The sequence below is a fragment of the Petromyzon marinus genome, chromosome 61 (genome assembly GCF_048934315.1).
Source record: "Petromyzon marinus isolate PM22_M1 ecotype Great Lakes invasive population chromosome 61, UKy_Petmar_22M1.pri1.0, whole genome shotgun sequence".
Lineage (NCBI taxonomy): Eukaryota > Metazoa > Chordata > Hyperoartia > Petromyzontiformes > Petromyzontidae > Petromyzon > Petromyzon marinus.
The window spans coordinates 5,436,454-5,455,566 of record NC_133727.1 but is presented as its reverse complement, the minus strand read 5'-3'; the positions used below and the strand labels follow the sequence as shown (position 1 = coordinate 5,455,566).

Below are 19,113 nucleotides of genomic sequence, written 5' to 3'. Positions count from 1 at the left end.
TGATGGTTTATAAAGACGATGATTCATGAAGTTGACCAGAGTTCACACGGTGATGGTTTATAAAGACGATGATTCATGAAGATGTCCAGAGTTCACGTGGTGATGGTTTATAAAGACGATGATTCATGAAGATGACCAGAGTTCACGTGATGATGGTTTACAAAGACGATGATTCATGAAGATGACCAGAGTTCACGCGGTGATGGTTTACAAAGACGATGATTCATGAAGATGACCAGAGTTCACGCGATGATGGTTTATAAAGACGATGATTCATGAAGATGACCAGAGTTCACGTGCTGATGGTTTATAAAGACGATGATTCATGAAGATGACCAGAGTTCACGTGCTGATGGTTTATAAAGACGATGATTCATGAAGATGATCAGAGTTCACGTGCTGATGGTTTATAAAGACGACGATTCATGAAGATGACCAGAGTTCACGTGATGATGGTTTATAAAGACGTTGATTCATGAAGATGACCAGAGTTCACGTGCTGATGGTTTATAAAGAGGTTGATTCATGAAGATGACCAGAGTTCACGCGATGATGGTTTATAAAGACGATGATTCATGAAGATGACCAGAGTTCACGTGCTGATGGTTTATAAAGACGACGATTCATGAAGACGACCAGAGTTCACGTGCTGATGGTTTATAAAGACGATGATTCATGAAGATGACCAGAGTTCACACGGTGATGGTTTATAAAGACGTTGATTCATGAAGATGACCAGAGTTCACGTGCTGATGGTTTATAAAGACGTTGATTCATGAAGATGACCAGAGTTCACGTGATGATGGTTTATAAAGACGATGATTCATGAAGATGATCAGAGTTCACGTGCTGATGGTTTATAAAGACGTTGATTCATGAAGATGATCAGAGTTCACGTGCTGATGGTTTATAAAGACGATGATTCATGAAGATGATCAGAGTTCACGTGCTAATGGTTTATAAAGACGATGATTCATGAAGATGATCAGAGTTCACGTGCTGATGGTTTATAAAGACGATGATTCATGAAGATGACCAGAGTTCACACGGTGATGGTTTATAAAGACGATGATTCATGAAGATGACCAGAGTGCACGTGATGATGGTTTATAAAGACGATGATTCATGAAGATGACCAGAGTTCACGCGTTGATGGTTTATAAAGACGATGATTCATGAAGATGACCAGAGTGCACGTGCTGATGGTTTATAAAGACGATGATTCATGAAGATGACCAGAGTTCACGTGCTGATGGTTTATAAAGACGTTGATTCATGAAGATGAGCAGAGTTCACGCGATGATGGTTTATAAAGACGATGATTCATGAAGATGACCAGAGTTCACGTGCTGATGGTTTATAAAGACGTTGATTCATGAAGATGACCAGAGTTCACGTGCTGATGGTTTATAAAGACGTTGATTCATGAAGATGACCAGAGTTCACGCGATGATGGTTTACAAAGACGATGATTCATGAAGTTGACCAGAGTTCACGTGCTGATGGTTTATAAAGACGATGATTCATGAAGATGAGCAGAGTTCACGCGATGATGGTTTATAAAGACGATGATTCATGAAGATGACCAGAGTTCACGTGCTGATGGTTTATAAAGACGTTGATTCATGAAGATGACCAGATTCACGCGATGATGGTTTACAAAGACGTTGATTCATGAAGATGACCAGAGTTCACGTGCTGATGGTTTATAAAGACGATGATTCATGAAGTTGACCAGAGTTCACGTGCTGATGGTTTATAAAGACGATGATTCATGAAGATGACCAGAGTTCACGTGCTGATGGTTTATAAAGACGATGATTCATGAAGATGACCAGAGTTCACGTGCTGATGGTTTATAAAGACGTTGATTCATGAAGACGACCATAGTTCACGTGCTGATGGCTTATAAAGACGATGATTCATGAAGATGACCAGAGTTCACGTGCTGATGGTTTATAAAGACGATGATTCATGAAGATGACCAGAGTTCACGTGGTGATGGTTTATAAAGACGATGATTCATGAAGATGACCAGAGTTCACGCGATGATGGTTTATAAAGACGTTGATTCATGAAGATGATCAGAGTTCACGCGATGATGGTTTATAAAGACGTTGATTCATGAAGATGACCAGAGTTCACGTGCTGATGGTTTATAAAGACGTTGATTCATGAAGACGACCATAGTTCACGTGCTGATGGTTTATAAAGACGATGATTCATGAAGTTGACCAGAGTTCACACGGTGATGGTTTACAAAGACGTTGATTCATGAAGATGACCAGAGTTCACGTGCTGATGGTTTATAAAGACGTTGATTCATGAAGATGACCAGAGTTCACGTGCTGATGGTTTATAAAGACGATGATTCATGAAGATGACCAGAGTTCACGTGGTGATGGTTTATAAAGACGATGATTCATGAAGTTGACCAGAGTTCACACGGTGATGGTTTATAAAGACGATGATTCATGAAGATGACCAGAGTTCACGTGCTGATGGTTTATAAAGACGTTGATTCATGAAGATGTCCAGAGTTCACGCGATGATGGTTTATAAAGACGATGATTCATGAAGTTGACCAGAGTTCACGTGCTGATGGTTTATAAAGACGATGATTCATGAAGTTGACCAGAGTTCACGCGATGATGGTTTATAAAGACGGCGATTCATGAAGATGACCAGAGTGCACGTGATGATGGTTTACAAAGACGATGATTCATGAAGTTGACCAGAGTTCACGTGATGATGGTTTACAAAGACGATGATTCATGAAGACGACCAGAGTTCACGTGCTGATGGTTTATAAAGACGATGATTCATGAAGATGACCAGAGTTCACGTGCTGATGGTTTATAAAGACGATGATTCATGAAGATGACCAGAGTTCACGCGCTGATGGTTTATAAAGACGATGATTCATGAAGATGACCAGAGTTCACGCGATGATGGTTTACAAAGACGATGATTCATGAAGATGTCCAGAGTTCACGTGCTGATGGTTTATAAAGACGTTGATTCATGAAGATGACCAGAGTTCACGTGCTGATGGTTTACAAAGACGTTGATTCATGAAGTTGACCAGAGTTCACGCGATGATGGTTTACAAAGACGATGATTCATGAAGATGACCAGAGTTCACGTGCTGATGGTTTATAAAGACGATGATTCATGAAGATGACCAGAGTTCACACGGTGATGGTTTATAAAGACGATGATTCATGAAGATGTCCAGAGTTCACGTGGTGATGGTTTATAAAGACGATGATTCATGAAGTTGACCAGAGTTCACGTGCTGATGGTTTATAAAGACGTTGATTCATGAAGACGACCAGAGTTCACGTGCTGATGGTTTATAAAGACGATGATTCATGAAGATGACCAGAGTTCACGTGCTGATGGTTTATAAAGACGATGATTCATGAAGATGACCAGAGTTCACGCGATAATGGTTTATAAAGACGATGATTCATGAAGATGACCAGAGTTCACGTGATGATGGTTTACAAAGACGATGATTCATGAAGATGACCAGAGTTCACGCGATGATGGTTTATAAAGACGTTGATTCATGAAGATGACCAGAGTTCACGTGCTGATGGTTTATAAAGACGATGATTCATGAAGATGACCAGAGTTCACGTGCTGATGGTTTATAAAGACGTTGATTCATGAAGACGACCATAGTTCACGTGCTGATGGCTTATAAAGACGATGATTCATGAAGATGACCAGAGTTCACGTGCTGATGGTTTATAAAGACGATGATTCATGAAGATGACCAGAGTTCACGTGGTGATGGTTTATAAAGACGATGATTCATGAAGATGACCAGAGTTCACGCGATGATGGTTTATAAAGACGTTGATTCATGAAGATGATCAGAGTTCACGCGATGATGGTTTATAAAGACGTTGATTCATGAAGATGACCAGAGTTCACGTGCTGATGGTTTATAAAGACGTTGATTCATGAAGACGACCATAGTTCACGTGCTGATGGTTTATAAAGACGATGATTCATGAAGTTGACCAGAGTTCACACGGTGATGGTTTACAAAGACGTTGATTCATGAAGATGACCAGAGTTCACGTGCTGATGGTTTATAAAGACGTTGATTCATGAAGATGACCAGAGTTCACGTGCTGATGGTTTATAAAGACGATGATTCATGAAGATGACCAGAGTTCACGTGGTGATGGTTTATAAAGACGATGATTCATGAAGTTGACCAGAGTTCACACGGTGATGGTTTATAAAGACGATGATTCATGAAGATGACCAGAGTTCACGTGCTGATGGTTTATAAAGACGTTGATTCATGAAGATGTCCAGAGTTCACGCGATGATGGTTTATAAAGACGATGATTCATGAAGTTGACCAGAGTTCACGTGCTGATGGTTTATAAAGACGATGATTCATGAAGTTGACCAGAGTTCACGCGATGATGGTTTATAAAGACGGCGATTCATGAAGATGACCAGAGTGCACGTGATGATGGTTTACAAAGACGATGATTCATGAAGTTGACCAGAGTTCACGTGATGATGGTTTACAAAGACGATGATTCATGAAGACGACCAGAGTTCACGTGCTGATGGTTTATAAAGACGATGATTCATGAAGATGACCAGAGTTCACGTGCTGATGGTTTATAAAGACGATGATTCATGAAGATGACCAGAGTTCACGTGCTGATGGTTTATAAAGACGATGATTCATGAAGATGACCAGAGTTCACACGGTGATGGTTTATAAAGACGATGATTCATGAAGATGTCCAGAGTTCACGTGGTGATGGTTTATAAAGACGATGATTCATGAAGTTGACCAGAGTTCACGTGCTGATGGTTTATAAAGACGTTGATTCATGAAGACGACCAGAGTTCACGTGCTGATGGTTTATAAAGACGATGATTCATGAAGATGACCAGAGTTCACGTGCTGATGGTTTATAAAGACGATGATTCATGAAGATGACCAGAGTTCACGCGATAATGGTTTATAAAGACGATGATTCATGAAGATGACCAGAGTTCACGTGATGATGGTTTACAAAGACGATGATTCATGAAGATGACCAGAGTTCACGCGATGATGGTTTATAAAGACGTTGATTCATGAAGATGATCAGAGTTCACGTGCTGATGGTTTATAAAGACGATGATTCATGAAGATGATCAGAGTTCACGCGATGATGGTTTACAAAGACGTTGATTCATGAAGATGATCAGAGTTCACGTGGTGATGGTTTATAAAGACGTTGATTCATGAAGACGACCATAGTTCACGTGCTGATGGTTTATAAAGACGATGATTCATGAAGATGACCAGAGTTCACGTGCTGATGGTTTATAAAGACGATGATTCATGAAGATGACCAGAGTTCACGCGATGATGGTTTACAAAGACGTTGATTCATGAAGATGACCAGAGTTCACGCGATGATGGTTTACAAAGACGATGATTCATGAAGATGACCAGAGTTCACGCGATGATGGTTTATAAAGACGATGATTCGTGAAGTTGACCAGAGTTCACGTGCTGATGGTTTATAAAGACGACGATTCATGAAGTTGACCAGAGTTCACGTGCTGATGGTTTATAAAGACGATGATTCATGAAGATGACCAGAGTTCACGTGCTGATGGTTTATAAAGACGACGATTCATGAAGACGACCAGAGTGCACGTGCTGATGGTTTACAAAGACGATGATTCATGAAGATGACCAGAGTTCACGCGATGATGGTTTACAAAGACGATGATTTACGCTCCCTTGACGCGACCAGCGAGCTCCCGCGATTCATCCGTGGCGCTCGCACCGCCGGTATCGTTCGTCCCGGCGTCAGCCACCTCGCCTCACCGCGTGTTCCTCACCACCCCCCCCCCCCCACCCCCTCACCTGGTGAGCAGGCGAGGCAGCTCCCGGCATGCCGAGCGAGCCGGCGGAAGGACTCCACGGCAGGGGTGGCGGCTCGCTGCGGACGGGCGACCCGTGCCTGGCACTCTACTGGGAGGACAACAAGGTTGGTGCCGCCGGCCGGGGGGGAGGGGGGCCGGGTTGACAATCCTCCGGCTCGCTCCAAGTAGGGCAGATCGAGCGGGGCCCGACCGCTTGCGTGGCGCGCAAGTACGGTGAACTTGCCACGAAGCGTACGCAGGCGACCGTGCTAATTGGAGGTGCGGGGGAAGGGCAGCAAACTGAGTCTCTGTGTGAGTCTATGGGTCTCTGTGTGAGTCTGTGGGTCTCTGTGTGAGTCTAAGGGTCTCTGTGTGAGTCTGTGGGTCTCTGTGTGAGTCTGTGGGTCTCTGTGTGAGTCTATGGCTCTCTGTGTGAGTCTATGTGTCTCTGTGTGAGTCTATGGGTCTCTATTTGAGTCTATGGGTCTCTGTGAGCGTCTATGGGTCTCTGTGTGAGTCTATGGCTCTCTGTGTGAGTCTATGTGTCTCTGTGTGAGTCTATGGGTCTCTGTGTGAGTCTATGGGTCTCTGTGTGAGTCTGTGTGTCTCTGTGTGAGTCTCTGGGTCTCTGTGTGAGTCTACGTGTCTCTGTGCGAGTCTGTGGGTCTCTGCGTGAGTCTGTGTGTCTCTGTGTGAGTCTATGTGTCTCTGTGTGAGTCTATGGGGCTCTGTGTGAGTCTATGGGTCTCTGTGTGAGTCTGTGGGTCTCTGTGTGAGTCTATGGGTCTCTGTGTGAGTCTATGGGTCTCTGCGTGAGTCTGTGTGTCTCTGCGTGAGTCTGTGGGTCTCTGCGTGAGTCTCTGGGTCTCTGTGTGAGTCTATGGGTCTCTGTGTGAGTCTCTGGGTCTCTGCGTGAGTCTATGGGTCTCTGTGTGAGTCTCTGGGTCTCTGCGTGAGTCTCTGGGTCTCTGCGTGAGTCTATGGGTCTCTGTGTGAGTCTGTGGATCTCTGCGGAGTCTTATTCTTGTCGTACGGCTGCTGATGTAGACGACACGACTACGATGTCACATCGGAGCGGTGCGTCGTCGTCATCATCGTCATCATCACCACCGCGATGTCTCCTTCTTCGTGTTCGTGGATCTGTGGGGGGGGGTGTGGGGGGTGTGGGGGGGTGTCGCGTCTTCACGCGTCGTACTGCGGTGCCGTTGCGGATGACCGCGGTCGACACACCACCACCACCGGAGAGCTTTTAGATTCTCCATTCGTGCATCGTCAGGGTGTCCGCGTCCGCTGCCGCCACGGTTAGTGCGGTCGGGATGCGGTTTTAGGGTGGACCGCGAGCTTGGCGGTGGTCGGCAGATGGTCAGTTCGCCGTTCAAATTCGCCGTTCTGCTGTACTACGCTCGCCGACGCGGTCGCGAACGCGGCAACTAAAACGGCGCGGTGATGATGCACGCCGTGCAAAAAACTTCAAAAGCTATAAACTGAACTATCTTTTTTTTTATATATAATCTTAGTTTTTTTATTGTTTTATATATATTTTATTATTTTGTTGTTTCTCTTCAACGTGACTTTACCGAAAAAAAACTAAGAATATGAATTACTGCAGTCACGAAAGCTTTAAATCAAAATTTTATCTTTTTTTATTTTTACCAGGTGAGTTCCGCCGAGCTCTGTAGCCATTTTCCAGGTGCGACTCTGACCACCAACGATTGGTAGCTCGGCAAAGCGGCTCGTCGTCATCGTCGTCGTCGTCATCATCGTCGCCAAATGTACAGGAGCCAAATAGTCTTGAGCGCCGTGATGTTGATTCCGAATGTGGGAGGGCGAAACGGCAGGGGGCCTGGAGAGAAATCAACGCGACCACGGTGGGGGTGGGGGGGAGAGAAAGAGAGAGAGACACGCAAACTCCAAATATACAGCAGCAGGCATCGTCAGGGTCGGGATCGAACCCACGATCTCCTGCACACCAGGCGATGTAGTTAACATCTCCTAGCCACCGTGATGATGATGAGAGAGAGAGACACGCAAACTGCAAATTATAAAGCAGGCATTGTCAGGGTCGGGATCGAACCCACGACCTCCTGCACACCAGGCGATGTAGTTAACATCTCATAGCCACTGTGATGATGATGAGAGAGAGAGAGAGAGACACGCAAACTCCAAATATACAGCAGCAGGCATCGTCAGGGTCGGGATGGAACCCACGACCTCCTGTATACCAGGCGAGGTAGTTAACATCTCATAGCCACCGTGATGATGATGAGAGAGAGAGAGAGAAACACACAAACTCCAAATATACAGCAGCAGGCATCGTCAGGGTCGGGATCGAACCCACGACCTCCTGTGTACCAGGCGAGGTAGCTAACATCTCCTAGCCACCGTGATGATGATGAGAGAGAGAGAGACACGCAAACTCCAAATATACAGCAGCAGGCATCGTCAGGGTCGGGATCGAACCCACGACCTCCTGTATACCAAGCGAGGTAGTTAACATCTCCTAGCCACCGTGATGATGATGAGAGAGAGAGAGAAACACACAAACTCCAAATATACAGCAGCAGGCATCGTCAGGGTCGGGATCGAACCCACGACCTCCTGTGTACCAGGCGAGGTAGTTAACATCTCGGCGCCCGGGAGCTTGTGCTTGTTGCACGTGAAGTGTCGAAGGGCTCGCTGGCAGCGAGGTGACGGAGCAGACCCCGGTGCCATGGGTTGACTGACTGAGATGACGCCAGAATGAGAAGGACAAAGGTGCCCCGTACAGCCTCAGCATATCTTTGGTGGGCAAGTTCTGTTTGCGAGTATCACCCACGCAGGCCGGTGCCGCGCCCGGCCGCCTTTGTCTCCCACGTGGCAATGTTTACACATCGCACCAGGTACTCATTTGAGGCTGAGTCGACCTAGGGGAGGCGCGGGACCGGTGTGATGATGGGTTGGCGGTATGTGGGCGCAGAGCATCCGATCATCGCCTCTCGTAGTCTACGGTTCCAAAGCCAGCTCAAGCCCCCAGTAAACCACGTGACTCCTGTGTGTGTGGATACCCACAACTCTGGACCCCCCTCCCCTCTCTCAAGCCCCCAGTAAACCACGTGACTCCTGTGTGTGGGGCTACCCACAACTCTGAACCCCCCTCCCCTCAAGCCCCCAGTAAACCACGTGACTCCTGTGTGTGGGGCTACCCCCCAACTCTGAACCCCCCTCCCCTCAAGCCCCCAGTAAACCACGTGACTCCTGTGTGTGGGGCTACCCACAACTCTGAACTCCCTCTCCCCTCCCCTCAAGCCCCCAGTATACCACGTGACTCCTGTGTGTGGGGCTACCCCCAACTCTGAACTCCCTCTCCCCTCCCCTCAAGCCCCCAGTATACCACGTGACTCCTGTGTGTGTGGCTACCCCCCAACTCTGAACCCCCCTCTCCTCTCTCAAGCCCCCAGTAAACCACGTGACTCCTGTGTGTGGCTACCCCCCAACTCTGAACCCCCCTCCCCTCTCTCAAGCCCCCAGTAAACCACGTGACTCCTGTGTGTGTGGCTACCGACAACTCTGAACCCCCCTCCCCTCTCTCAAGCCCCCAGTAAACCACGTGACTCCTGTGTGTGTGGCTACCCACAACTCTGAACCCCCCTCCCCTCTCTCAAGCCCCCAGTAAACCACGTGACTCCTGTGTGTGTGACTACCCCCAACTCTGAACCCCCCTCCCCTCTCTCAAACCCCCAGTAAACCACGTGACTCCTGTGTGTGGGGCTACCCCCAACTCTGAACCCCCCTCCCCTCTCTCAAGCCCCCAGTAAACCACGTGACTCCTGTGTGTGGGGCTACCCCCCAACTCTGAACCCCCCTCCCCTCTCTCAAGCCCCCATTAAACCACGTGACTCCTATGTGTGGGGCTACCCACAACTCTGAACCCCCCTCCCCTCTCTGAAGCCCCCAGTAAACCACGTGACTCCTGTGTGTGGGGCTACCCACAACTCTGAACCCCCCCTCCCCTCAAGCCCCCAGTAAACCACGTGACTCCTGTGTGTGTGGCTACCCACAACTCGGAACCCCCCTCCCCTCTCTGAAGCCCCCAGTAAACCACGTGACTCCTGTGTGTGGCTACCCACAACTCTGAACCCCCCTCCCCTCTCTCAAGCTTCCAGTAAACCACGTGACTCCTGTGTGTGGGGCTACCCACAACTCTGAACCCCCCCTCCCCTCCCCTCAAGCCCCCACTAAACCACGTGACTCCTGTGTGTGGGGCTACCCACAACTCTGAACCCCCCCTCCCCTCCCCTCAAGCCCCCAGTAAACCACGTGACTCCTGTGTGTGGGGCTACCTACAACTCTGAACCCCCCTCCTCTCTGAAGCCCCCAGTAAACCACGTGACTCCTGTGTGTGGGGCTACCCCACAACTCTGAACCCCCCTCCTCTCTCTCAAGCCCCCAGTAAACCACGTGACTCCTGTGTGTGGGGCTACCCACAACTCTGAACCCCCCTCCCCTCTCTCAAGCCCCCAGTAAACCACGTGACTCCTGTGTGTGTGGCTACCCACAACTCTGAACCCCCCTCCTCTCTCTCAAGCCCCCAGTAAACCACGTGACTCCTGTGTGTGGGGCTACCCCACAACTCTGAACCCCCCCTCCCCTCAAGCCCCCAGTAAACCACGTGACTCCTGTGTGTGGGGCTACCCACAACTCTGAACCCCCCTCCCCTCTCTCAAGCCCCCAGTAAACCACGTGACTCCTGTGTGTGTGGCTACCCCCCAACTCTGAGTCCCTCCCCTCTCCCCGCCGCCACTGCCCACTCTGAAAACAGACGCCGCTCCGCCTCCGTGCAGCTCGCTCCTTCTCTCTTTCCTCTCTTACCTGCTCCCCTCATCATCATCACCACCACCACTACCACCACCACCACCACCACCCTCTCATCATCATAATCACCACCCTCTAATCATCATAATCAACACCCTCTCATTATCATCACCACCCTCTCATCACCACCACCACCACCCTCTCATCATCATAGTCACCACCCTCTCATCATCATAATCAACACCCTCTCATTATCATCACCACCCTCTCATCATCATAGTCACCACCCTCTCATCATCATAATCAACACCCTCTCATCACCACCATCACCACCCTCTCATCACCACCACCACCACCCTCTCATCATCACCACCCCCCTCTCATCATCATAATCAACACCCTCTCATTATCATCACCACCCTCTCATCACCACCACCACCCTCTCATCACCATCACCACCCTCTCATCATCATAATCAACACCCTCTCATTATCATCGCCACCCTCTTACACCACCCTCTCATCACCACCCTCTCATCACCACCACCACCACCCTCTCATCATCATAATCAACACCCTCTCATTATCATCGCCACCCTCTCACCACCACCCTCTCATCATCATAATCAACACCCTCTCATTATCATCACCACCCTCTTATCACCACCCTCTCATCACCACCACCACCCTCTCATCATCATAATCACCACCCTCTCATCATCATAATCAACACCCTCTCATTATCATCACCACCCTCTTATCACCACCCTCTCATCACCACCACCACCCTCTCATAATCAACACCCTCTCATTATCATCACCACCCTCTTACACCACCCTCTCATCACCACCACCCTCTCATCACCACCACCACCCTCTCATCATCATAATCACCACCCTCTAATCATCATAATCAACACCCTCTCATTATCATCACCACCCTCTTATCACCACCACCCTCTCACCACCACCACCACCCTCTCATCATCATAATCAACACCCTCTCATTATCATCACCACCCTCTTACACCACCCTCTCATCACCACCACCACCACACCTCTTATCACCACCACCCTCTCATCACCACCACCCTTTCATCATCATAATCAACATCCTCTCATCATCACCACCACCACCACCCTCTCATCATCCCCGACATCTTGGCCCGGTTTTTCCTCCTCCCTCCCTGCTGCGACGTTCTTGAGAACCGAAGTTGACATGGCAGAACTACATCCGAGGTCGCTGCAGTCCGTTTCCTCGTCCACGGCGACCTAACGATGCGCATTCCTTCCACCTTCCGCGCTCGAGAGAGGCAACCGTTGCGTGCCAATGAAACCACGTGTCTTTGTTACTTTTACTTCTTAAAATAAAACCACGTGTCTTTGTTACTTTTACTTCTTAAAATAAAACCACGTGTCTTTGTTACTTTTACTTCTTAAAGCTGCAGTGAGCCATATTAAGTGACAAGGGATGATATGAATATGATGGGGGGGGGGGGGGGGGGGTGGTTGTACAGTCAATGATTCACGCTCCTTGACGCGACCAGCGAGACACACAGAGACACATAGAGATACATAGAGACACATAGAGACCCATAGGGACACATAGACACGTAGAGACACGTAGAGACACATAGAGACACATAGAGACACATAGACTCACATAGAGACACATAGAGACACATAGAGACCCATAGAGACACATAGAGACACATAGAGACACATAGAGACCCATAGAGACACATAGAGACCCATAGAAACACATAGAGACACATAGAGACACATAGAGACCCATAGAGACACATAGAGACCCATAGAGACACATAGACTCACATAGAGACACATAGAGACCCATAGAGACACATAGAGACACACAGAGACACAGAGACACATAGAGACCCATAGAGACACATAGAGACACGTAGAGACACGTAGAGACACATAGAGACACAGAGACCCATAGAGACACATAGACTCACATAGAGACACATAGAGACACATAGAGACACATAGAGACACATAGAGACCCATAGAGACACATAGACTCACATAGAGACACATAGAGACACATAGAGACACATAGAGACACGTAGAGACACATAGAGACACAGCTCACGCTGTGACCCACAGACTCACACAGACACCTACAGACTCACACAGAGACACATAGACTCACGCTGAGACCCACAGACTCACACAGACACCTACAGACTCACACAGAGACACATAGACTCACGCTGAGACCCACAGACTCACACAGACACCTACAGACTCACACAGAGACACATAGACTCACGCTGAGACCCACAGACTCACACAGACACCTACAGACTCACACATCTGTGTCGCTCGTACCGCCGGTATCGTTCATCCCACCGTCAGCCACCTCGCCTCACGAAAGCTTCAAATCAAGTTTGGTGATCGGGCTGGAACGATAAAATCGCCGTGGCTGAGTACGTCCTATAATTAATCACAGTTGGTGCCAGGCCATTAGCCCCACTACCTAACCCCACCACCTAAGCCCACCACCTAACCCCCCACCACCTAACCCCCCACCACCTAACCCCCCACCACCTAACCCCCCACCACCTAACCCCCCCCCACCACCTAACCCCCCACCACCTAACCCCCCTCGCAGCGGCTTTTGACTCGGCCATCCAACCAAGACTGCGGTCGCCGCAGCGTCCGTCGTCATGCGCGGCGCTTTCAGGTGCGCTGCTTCTGCGGCCGTCTGGAACGCTCTTCCCTCCCGACACTGGGGACGCCACCGGAGCTCCGCGACGTTAAATCGTCGTCACGGCTGACACGTTTCATTAGAACTTCCTTTTTGTGTTGTTAGCGTTGTTGTTCTTCCTCACGCACCTGCGATTAGCGCGGCTGGCTACGTACGGTGCGACAGTTGTTCAACATACATAGATAGACTCACACAGAGACCCACAGACTCACACAGAGACCCATAGACTCACACAGAGACCCACAGACTCACACAGAGACCCATAGACTCGCACAGAGACCCATAGACTCGCACAGAGACCCATAGACTCACACAGAGACCCATAGACTCACACAGAGACCCATAGACTCACACAGAGACCCATAGACTCACACAGAGATCCATAGACTCACACATAGACCTATAGACTCACACAGAGACCCATAGACTCACACAGAGACCCATAGACACACAGAGACCCACATACTCACACAGAGACCCATAGACTCACACAGAGACCCATAGACTCACACAGAGACCCACAGACTCACACAGAGACCCACAAACTCGCACAGAGACCCATAGACTCACACAGAGACCCATAGACTCACACGTAGACCCATAGACTCGCACAGAGACCCACAGACTCGCACAGAGACCCACAGACTCACACAGAGACCCATAGACTCACACAGAGACCCACAGACTCACACAGAGACCCATAGACTCACACAGAGACCCATAGACTCACACAGAAACCCATAGACTCACACAGAGACCCATAGACTCACACAGAGATCCATAGACTCACACATAGACCTATAGACTCACACAGAGACCCATAGACTCACACAGAGACCAATAGACTCACACAGAGACCCATAGACTCACAGAGACCCATAGACTCGCACAGAGACCCATAGACTCGCACAGAGACCCATAGACTCACACAGAGACCCATAGACTCACACAGAGACCCACAGACTCACACAGAGACCCATAGACTCGCACAGAGACCCATAGACTCACACGGAGACCCATAGACTCGCACAGAGACCCACAGACTCGCACAGAGACCCACAGACTCGCACAGAGACCCACAGACTCGCACAGAGACCCACAGACTCACACAGAGACCCACATACTCACACAGAAACCCACAGACTCACACAGAGACGCACAGACTCACACAGAGACCCACAGACTCACACAGAGACCCACAGACTCGCACAGAGACCCACAGACTCACACAGAGACCCATAGACTCACACAGAGACCCACAGACTCACACAGAGACCCATAGACTCACACAGAGACCCATAGACTCACACGGAGACCCATAGACTTCCCCCGCACCTCCAATTGGCACAGTTGGCCACGTGCGGTGCAAAAGAAGTTAAACGTGATCACTCTGGGCTGGGATTTATTGGCATGGGGGGTGGGTGGGGGGGGAGTGCCGGAAATATTTTCTCCGGTCAATTATAACTCAGGCACGGGAACTCCGCGGGGTAGTGTTAGGCAATATAACGCTTAACAATCACGTTGTTAATGAGACGGTAACATACTGGGGTGGGTGGGTGGGGGGTGACAGGGATGGCGTGCGAGGTGAAGGGAGGTGACGTTGACTGATTGAATGGGTTAGACGTGGGCGCTCGTAATGTTAAAGTTGAGTCGTTAAACCCGCCACCACCTGACAGTGGACAGTGGGTGTGCGTGACGGTCTGTCACATTCTTGATTTTGGAGCTTTCCGTGACCCGCAGGAATCCGTAGTCTCCGGTTCTTTCGGTAAAGTCACATCGATAGAAAATTTAATAGATTCATAGATGGCAGCACAAGCTGGTGCTGCGATCGAAGCGTCGTGGCCCATTATGTTTCTGCCTACGTGACTTGACCGATAGCACCGGGGAGAATGGTTTGTCACGTCAACGAAATGCGCCGGTTGGCTGCTAGTTCAGCACCGCCGGTGTCGGAGAGTAAATCCCCCGCCAACAACCACCGCCATAACAACCACCATAACAACAACCACCACCACCACAAGAACAACAACAACCACCACAACAACAACAACCACCACAACATCAACCACCACCACCACAAGAACAACAACAACCACCACAACAACAACAACAACCACCACAACAACAACCACAACAACAACAACCACCACAACAACCACCACAACAACCACAACAACCACAACAACAACAACCACAACAAAAACTGCAACAACAACCGCAACAACAACAACCACCACAACAACAACAGCCAGCCTCATCAGACGATTGGCCCGACTTGTGAAGAAGTCTTCCTGTTTCGGTGTGGTGATGATGATGATGATAGCGGTGTGGTGATGATGATGATGATAGCGGTGTGGTGATGATGATGATGATAGCGGTGTGGTGATGATGATGATGATAGCGGTGTGGTGATGATGATGATGATGATAGCGGTGTGGTGATGATGATGATAGCGGTGTGATGATGATGATGATAGCGGTGTGATGATGATGATAGCGGTGTGGTGATGATGATAGCGGTGTGATGATGATGATGATAGCGGTGTGGTGATGATGATGATGATAGCGGTCTGGTGGTGGTGGTGGGTCAGGGTGAAGACGGCCGCTAGCGCCCGCAGCACGTGACGGACACCCTTAGCAAAGGTCACAACAGCGGACGCGTGTGCATCCGCTGTTGTGACCACTGCAACACGGTTGTACACCTGTGTGTGTGTGCGTGTGTGAGTTAGCGCTACGCTGCTGCGCTACGAACCCAGTGACCCGAGTTCGATTCCCGCTCACGGCCAACGCCGGTGGCGGTTATCTGAACCGGTCCCGGGCCTCCCCTAGGTCGACTCGGCCTCAAGCGAGTAGCTGGTGGGGCGTGTAAAAACATCGCCACCGGGGAGACAAAGGCGGCCGGGCGTGGTGTTGCCCACCCACACCCCTCGTGTGCCGTGCCGGCCTTCATAGGAGGTGGTGCTAGCTAACAGCACTTGCCCCAACAGTCTGTTAAGGCTACACGGGGGATCTTTGTTTTTGTGTTTGCATGGTCAGTGTGTGTGCATGTGTGTGTTTGCGTTTTTAGCGTGTGTTTAAATGTGTATGCCTGGGTATTTTGTGCCATCAGACACTGGTTATGGGGCAGTTGTGTAGAGAGAGTTGGAGAGTTTCCCATACCTGGGCAGTGTGCTCATGACCGGCTCCGGTTTGACAGCAGATGTCTCACTCCGAATCAGTAGAGCGGCAATATTTTTTCATCGGCTGCGTAACGCTGTGTGGAAGCTACCTGGCCTGTCGCTCCGCACTAAGCTTCAGGTCTTCTCGGCCACGGTCATGCCCTCCCTTCTCTACGCTCGCGAAACGTGGACCTCCTTCCCCCCCCTAATGGAACATCTTGGCCGGTTTGAAACATTTTGGCTGGCCTGCCTCCGATCCATCCTGGGTTTAACCAGGCTGGATTGTGTGAGGAGCTTAATAAATCCCACCCCCTCGTGTACCGTGTTGGCCTTCATAGGTGCTCGCTAACAGCACTTGCCCCTACAGCCTGTTAAGGCTACACGGGGGATCTTTGTGGCTGTTTATTGTATGTGTTGCGTGTTTTCTCCGTGTGTGTCCCGGTTTCCTCCGGCTCCTCCCTACGTGAATAATAAACACCACTCGCCATCGTCATCCTCATCGTTAATTGCCTGAAAACATCTTACGAATGAAAAGCCAGCCTAGTAGCAGCAGCACCAGCCTAGTAGCAGCAGCACCAGTGTGTAGTAGCAGCAGCAGCACCAGTGTAGTAGCAGCAGTACCAGCAGCGTAGTAGCAGCAGCAGCACCAGCCTAGTAGCAGCAGCAGCACCAGCCTAGTAGCAGCAGCACCAGCCTAGTAGCAGCAGCACTAGCAGCGTAGTAGCAGCAGTACCAGCGTAGTAGCAGCAGTACCAGCAGCGTAGTAGCAGCAGCAGCACCAGCCTAGTAGCAGCAGCACCAGCCTAGTAGCAGCAGTACCAGCCTAGTAGCAGCAGCAGCACCAGCGTAGTAGCAGCAGTACCAGCGTAGTAGCAGCAGTACCAGCCTAGTAGCAGCAGTACCAGCCTAGTAGCAGCAGTACCAGCGTAGTAGCAGTAGCACCAGCATAGTAGCAGCAGCAGCACCAGCGTAGTAGCAGCAGCACCAGCCTAGTAACAGCAGCAGGCATCCTCTTGACAAGAGTCACATTACTCAGCGTGGCTCTCCCTTGATAAATAAGTTAAACATCGCGATTATCGTCGTCGTCATCATCACATAAAACACACGCGCTGTTGCAGTTTCAACTTTCGGTGATTTGGATTTTCATCTGCAACTCAGGCAAAGACAAAGATCCCCCATATAGCCTTAACAGACTGTAGGGGCAAGCGTTGTTAGCGGGCACCTATGAAGCCCGGCACTGCACGTGACGGGGTGGGTACTCATTTGAGGCTGAGTCGACCTAGGGGAGGCTCAGAACCGGTTCAGATAATCGTCACCGGTGTTGGCCGTGTGCTGGAATCGAACCCCGGGTCACCGGGTTCGTAGCGCAACGTGGCGCTAGCCAGGCACACAGTAGCACCAGCAAAAGGCCTTTGTGAAGGATATCAATGAGGATTGGCAGGCGTTGTGTTTACCTGAGAGCGTTTACCTTGGTAATTACCCACAGATCCGCCACTTAATCTGCTTGTCCCACGTTTTGTTCCAGCATTTACATTGGTGAATACACGGGCCCCTTTGATAGCTATTGGAATTTGTATTTCGTAGCTGTCAAGTTCTTATCAGTTGCCCTACCTTATTACAGACCGATTCAGATCTTATTGGTCACCCCGTGTACCTTATAAATCTCGACGTTTATCGTAGAAAGTCTCATCACGAGGGAGAAACACAAAGAGACAGTCACCACTAGTACACTCACCACTAGTACACTCACCACTAGTACACTCACCATTAGACTCACCACTACACTCACCACTAGTACACTCACCACTAGTACACTCACCATTACACTCACCACTACACTCACCACTAGTACACTCACTACTAGTACACTCACCATTACACTCAGCACTACACTCACCACTAGTACACTCACTACTAGTACACTCACCACTACTACACTCACCACTACAATCACCACTAGTACACTCTCCATTACACTCACCACTAGTACACTCACCACTACTACACTTACCACTACACTCACCACTAGTACACTCACCACTAGTACACTCACCACTACACTCACCACTAGTACACTCACCACTAGTACAGTCACCACTAGTACACTCACCACTACACTCACCACTACACTCACCACTACTTGACTCACCACTACTACACCCACCACTATTACACTCACCACTAGTTCACTCACCACTACTACACCCACCACTATTGCACTCACCACTATTACACTCACCACTAGTACACTCACCACTATTACACTCACCACTACACTCACCACTACACTCACCACTAGTACACTCACCACTAGTACACTCACCACTACACTCACCACTAGTACACTCACCACTAGTACACTCACCACTACACTCACCACTACACTCACCACTACTTGACTCACCACTACTACACCCACCACTATTACACTCACCACTATTACACTCACCACTAGTACACTCACCACTATTACACTCACCACTACAATCACCACTAGTACACTCACCACTACTACACTCACCACTACA

General features: G+C 49.4%; 1 protein-coding gene across 1 annotated transcript in view; it reads left to right on the top strand.

Annotated features, from left to right (window-relative positions):
- The window catches only part of TDRD3 (tudor domain containing 3), a 319,274-nt gene that overhangs the window by 257,583 nt on the left and 42,578 nt on the right, over positions 1-19,113 (top strand). Inside the window, exon 16 of the mRNA XM_076053389.1 lies at positions 5,920-6,032. Coding sequence (XP_075909504.1) covers positions 5,920-6,032 — 113 coding nt within the window. The remainder of the gene's footprint in view (positions 1-5,919; positions 6,033-19,113) is intronic.